The 5,118-nt window shown below is 40.8% G+C and overlaps 1 protein-coding gene across 1 annotated transcript; it reads right to left on the bottom strand.

Moving 5' to 3' along the window:
* Positions 1–1,158: 1,158 nt before the first annotated feature.
* Positions 1,159–2,388, bottom strand: TRIM13 (tripartite motif containing 13). The gene has a single exon (XM_009586192.1). It carries the CDS (start codon positions 2,386–2,388, stop codon positions 1,159–1,161), a length of 1,230 nt encoding a protein of 409 aa, XP_009584487.1.
* Positions 2,389–5,118: the final 2,730 nt, after the last annotated feature.

Here is a 5,118-nt window from a genome sequence, read left to right as displayed (position 1 = left end):
AAGGGCACTTCAGAGAACTCAAGCTTACAGTTCACTTTAAATCATGGCCAAGTCAATACACTCAGAAAATTCAACTAATTCCTGAAACAAGGTACACAAAAATACAATGCTAAAGCACTTCCAAACACCAACAACATCCATGCTCCTGACACGTTACGCACTCCGTTCCAAGGAATCATCCCATCATTTTTCTTGGCTTTTGGAATTACAATCTGGAGAGATAGAGAAGGACAGGAGAGAAACTGCTCTACCTGCCACCTTTGCAGGGCTAGAGCGCAAGCTGCCTTCCTGTGGCTGACCCATACGTGCCTTCCACCGCACTGAACTGGTTAGGTTAAGGCCACATTTTAAGAAAGTGTGGCTTCAGAGAAACACGGATCTAACAAGACAGCTCAGTTACCCCAACAATTTGATGTTGGAAAAGTAAACTGCAAAGTATGTACTATCTGCAAAGTACATACTGTCTTGCAGCTTGTTCTTCTCTTATCAACCTCAGCTGATTTCTCTTTACCCCTAGAATTTATGCTTGCCCTGAAGGTATATTTTTGTATAGAACATGTAAACAATAACCAGTATCTACAGTAATCTGAATGCACAGGATAATTACAACATTTAGTTATATAAAAAAATACATATATCTATTTCAGCGAGAAGTAACTCCTCAGGTAGAAAGTGGTTCCAGAACGTGAATGACGGACTCTGTATTTTGCAGTGGAAGGGCAGTCCTCAACAACCTCTCGGTACAGCGCTCTTCTCAACAACTGTTCTTCCTCTTTCCAAACCACCTCCCAGTTAGAAAAAAACTTTTTTTAACTATGACCTTTTAGGAAGTGACACTTTTTATCTTAGTCTACAATTACATTAGCGTTAAACTAAGTACACAGTTTGGCCCTGTATGTTGGTAAGAAAAATGATTTACAGTGAATAATATTCCCATAATCACCACTGAAAGAAGAATCCAGAAACAATGTGTTTTTCAAAGCTCCATTTCATCTTCCAGTTTATCACTGCTCAAACTATCTGAACAGTATGAATGTTTTGGAAACATTTTGAATCTTTGAATGTTTTCACTGGAAGTCTTAAAAAACCAATTAATTTTAAGAAGTTCTATGTTTTCTTCACCAGATCTCTCTTAGTTCTTATATTTCAGCAGGGACTTCACAACAGTTTATATTTGCACACAAACTGTGCAACATTATCCAGTACAACCAACGTATAGTTTTTACACTTTTCTCTTAGAAGTGAAGCTCCATCTGTCATCTGTTCCCAGTAAAAGACTGCATGATCTGCTATCTCCACTGTATCTGCCAAATAGGACAAGCTAATTGTAAAGAATTGAGATTTCCAGCACTGGAGATTGTCAACAACTGACTCCACAAAGGACATTCTGGTGACAGCCAGAGTAAGCAAGCAAATAAGAGAGGTCACTATAAATCTGCGCGAAAAGACTGAGGGAATCTTGAATTTAAGAGTGTTGTTTTCCTGAGGCAAGGAAAGTTTGTCCACATCAACTAGTTTTATTCCATTCCACTGGCTGGTATCAAAGCTCTTCATTGTTGGGCTGATGTCCACACTGGAACAAGGTAAAGGGGTTTCTTTGAGCACCTTGATTTTTTCCCTGAACTCCTGCATCTGTTGCAGAAATATAATGGGTTCAGACACATCTTTGAAGGCCTCCGCGATGTTAAAAGCCATCCGTTGCTCTTGCAGAATTGTGTTCAGTTTATTGATTTCCGGATCATAGGCCTGCATCACTGCAAGCTTCATGGTCTCAAAGTCAGAGAGAATCTCATTTCGTTTCTGCTCCAGCGTGTGCTGCAGCTTCTCAAAGAACTCCTTCACTTTGTCAGAATCTTTGGTCAGCATCTGCAGAGCTTTCCTCTTACTGGTTTCTAAGGTATCCAGCCGCGAGAGGGCATCTCCACAACGCCAAGTTTCAAAGCCCTGAAACAGGGTTTCAAAAGCCCGCTTCTCCTGGGAATAAGCTTCTTCAATAGAACAGAACACGTGCTTTGTGTGGTCACCACGGGTGGCACAAACCCCACAGATGAGCTGCATGTCTGTCCGGCAAAAAATGTTAAGGGGTTGCCCGCTGTGCACTTTGCACACAGGCATTTTTGGAGTTACTTTGATTTTGTTATACTTCTCCACGATACCTTTCAGGGAATAGTTGACTTGCAAGCTGTTGACTCCAGTAACGGGAGTTTCCTTCCTGCACGTGGGGCATTTGAAAGGGGACGGCCTCCAAAGCACATTCCGCACATTTCCCTCAAGAATTCCTTCCAGACACTTTCTGCAGAAATTGTGTGAACAGGGCAGGACACGAGGATCATCAAACAGGCTACAGCAAATGGGACAGGTGAGATCTTCCTCTAGGAGCTCCATCATATCCTAGGAAAGAGAAGAAAGATGCTAACAGATGTTATAAAATGCAGTTCTCCTCCAGGGAAACAATGCAAAAACCGATCTCCAGCCGAGACACGGCTCAGTGAGAAAAGGATCTACGTTTTTCTTGCATATCCTTAAGACAGATCCTCTGCTGGGTTCTTGCAACCAGTCCAGTTAGCTGTGGTATCTGGCCACCAGATGGCAGGCACAAGAACAGCTCAGTGTCCAGGCAGAACCATTTTTGGATTCTCAGATAGAAATGCAGGAAAAAAAGGCTTGCCAAACCCAGCAAGGACTTTGAATGAAAATAACTCATGTACTCGTAATAACAGTTCAAGACTTACATCTTTCTCCACTGATGCAATACCCAGAAACTGGATTTTCACAAAAGATATCCAGCTGATAAGCCCTGCTAAGATACAATTACTCTCTGCTTGCCAACTCATCCAAAGCTTACAGTTTCAAACCCCATGCACCGCTACTGTAAGAAGGCAATATTAAAGGTGACTGAAAAAGCCCAGCTTCAGAATTTCTTCAGCTGCAGAATATGTGATGTGGCTCTTTGCTCTACCTGCAAAGACAAAGGGGAGTCACCACTCACTTTAAAAGTTAGCTTTTCTCTTGCTCCTGCAATATTTGTAAATAACCAAGTGAATGTTGAGCTACTCAGAACAAAATTAAAATACTTCGAAGAACAACTGCCCATAATCCTTGATAATTCATCATGAAACAAAACTGTTAACCATTTTCACTCATCTGTAATCTCTATTTCCAATTCCATTCTCACAGCATTCATGCCTCAGCAATTTCTTTTTGTGGACAGGACCTACAGGAAGAGGATTTATCATGTACTCCTTCGTACTGGAAAGTCTCAGTGAAGGGACCCAGCGCACTACCCTCCCCATGCCTCTAACCAAAGCCAAGTTCTCAGATGCAGGCACCTTATAATTTACAGCATGCTCTAAGAAAACAAATAGCTAATAAAGACCAAAAGAGGTGATGGTTTGTATTAGCCAAAACTCTCAAACACTTAGTTTTAAGCTATAATTAGAAATATGCTTCCCTTGTATAAATTCCTTCCATATTATACAATATGTATTCATACATATATGTAATAAAATTCCTTTTATAAATTAAAAGATGTATCACAAAAAAAAGCATCAAAGTAGTCCTGTGACATTAAGGCATATGAATGAGCTCTTCTAATTAGTGTTCATGTTATTACTAAGGTTCCTGTCCCCTCAAAGAGCTATAAAGTGGCAAACTTGGGAGCCAAGAGGAGAGCTGCAAGGGAAGATCCATGCCGCACAGGACAAGAAGAGCAATCAAATCAACACTAAAGCAAAGATAACTACAGGGAAGGAAGGCAAGGTCAATTCTGAGTTTCTTTCACAACAGGACAGATACAGTCCCAGAAAGACTTCACAGTAAAAGAGCCATGTTGAGAGGTCCAAGCAAACCTTCCACACTTCGCCAGTGACGAGGAGGAGGGGTATTCCCTGTGCTTGTTTGGATAAGAAGAGTTCGAAACAGTTGCCAGCTTTCCTACTCATCCCCAGGACCAATGAGACCATTTACCACCTAAGGTTTCCTATAAGACCACAAATCCCATTCAGAAACTTCATTTTCTGTGACAAGAAAGTCATTTTGAAGTGCCTCTTAATGCTAGAACAACCAAGGTTTCTCTTCCATCCTCTTCCTACTGCTAAAAAGCACGGGATGACAGGAAGAGGATGATTTTGCGCCATATTCTTAAGTCTTCCTCCTTATGAATAGTTCCCTCTTTCCAACTTGTAGTCACAGCTTTTAGCCACGATAGCAGCACAAAGATCAGTTTTGCTCATGTATTAAGAGGATAATAACTACAAAAGTAAAATGACAGTTCTCCATCTTTTAGTAAATGGAAATTCACAGTGCAGAAAATATTTGCTCTCGTCCATCTCCTTTACCAGGGAGGATTTTACTTCTTAGTTAGGGAGCTGGAAAAGCAGCTTTGCATGCCTGACAGTGAGGACTGCAAACCACTGCAGAAAATGCTTACTATAACACGTTCCATCAAAATTGCAGGACAAACATTGAAGACTTTCATGCTCCTAAAAATACAAAAAAACATATACAAAAAGGTTTCATGATCCAAATAAAACTGTCCCGGTGCATTCCAACCTCACTTATCCAATTAAATAATTATGCTTTACAAATATAACTGAATTTCAAAACCATTATATGACATCATTAAAACCCTAGGATTTTAAAAAAGGAAATGGGCAAGTCTATGAGGTTTTTTTTCCCCCTCTTACAACACCAGTAACACCAAACGAAAAATACTGAAAACTTGTATGACTGGTTGGGACAGCCGACCTTGTGTCTTCTTTAGGACATTAATTTCAGAGAGTAAGTTGCCTGTGGATTGAAACAACCCTTTGTATTAGCAACTTGGTATTTGTGTGTGAGGAACTACCGCAACATTTCTTCATTGGGAATTTCTCTGTGTAACTTCTGATCCAGGTTTGGATGGCCCTGGAATTCCCCACTCGTAGCACACGGACCAAAAGGCACAGCGGTTTCTTCCCTCACCTGAGCTACATAAACTTTCTGGGTACAAACCCAGCCGATGTCACCCATCAGAAAAAGCAACTTGCACACGTTTTATCATTAGGAGGAAGCATGGCAAAACGAATCAAACGATAAATGCAAAAACAACCACAGTAGCTTTTTCCCACGCTCCAGAGA

The sequence above is a fragment of the Fulmarus glacialis genome, unplaced genomic scaffold (genome assembly GCF_000690835.1).
Source record: "Fulmarus glacialis isolate BGI_N327 unplaced genomic scaffold, ASM69083v1 scaffold38209, whole genome shotgun sequence".
Lineage (NCBI taxonomy): Eukaryota > Metazoa > Chordata > Aves > Procellariiformes > Procellariidae > Fulmarus > Fulmarus glacialis.
The sequence above is the reverse complement of the archived record's forward strand: the minus strand, read 5'-3'. Positions and strand labels throughout refer to the sequence as shown.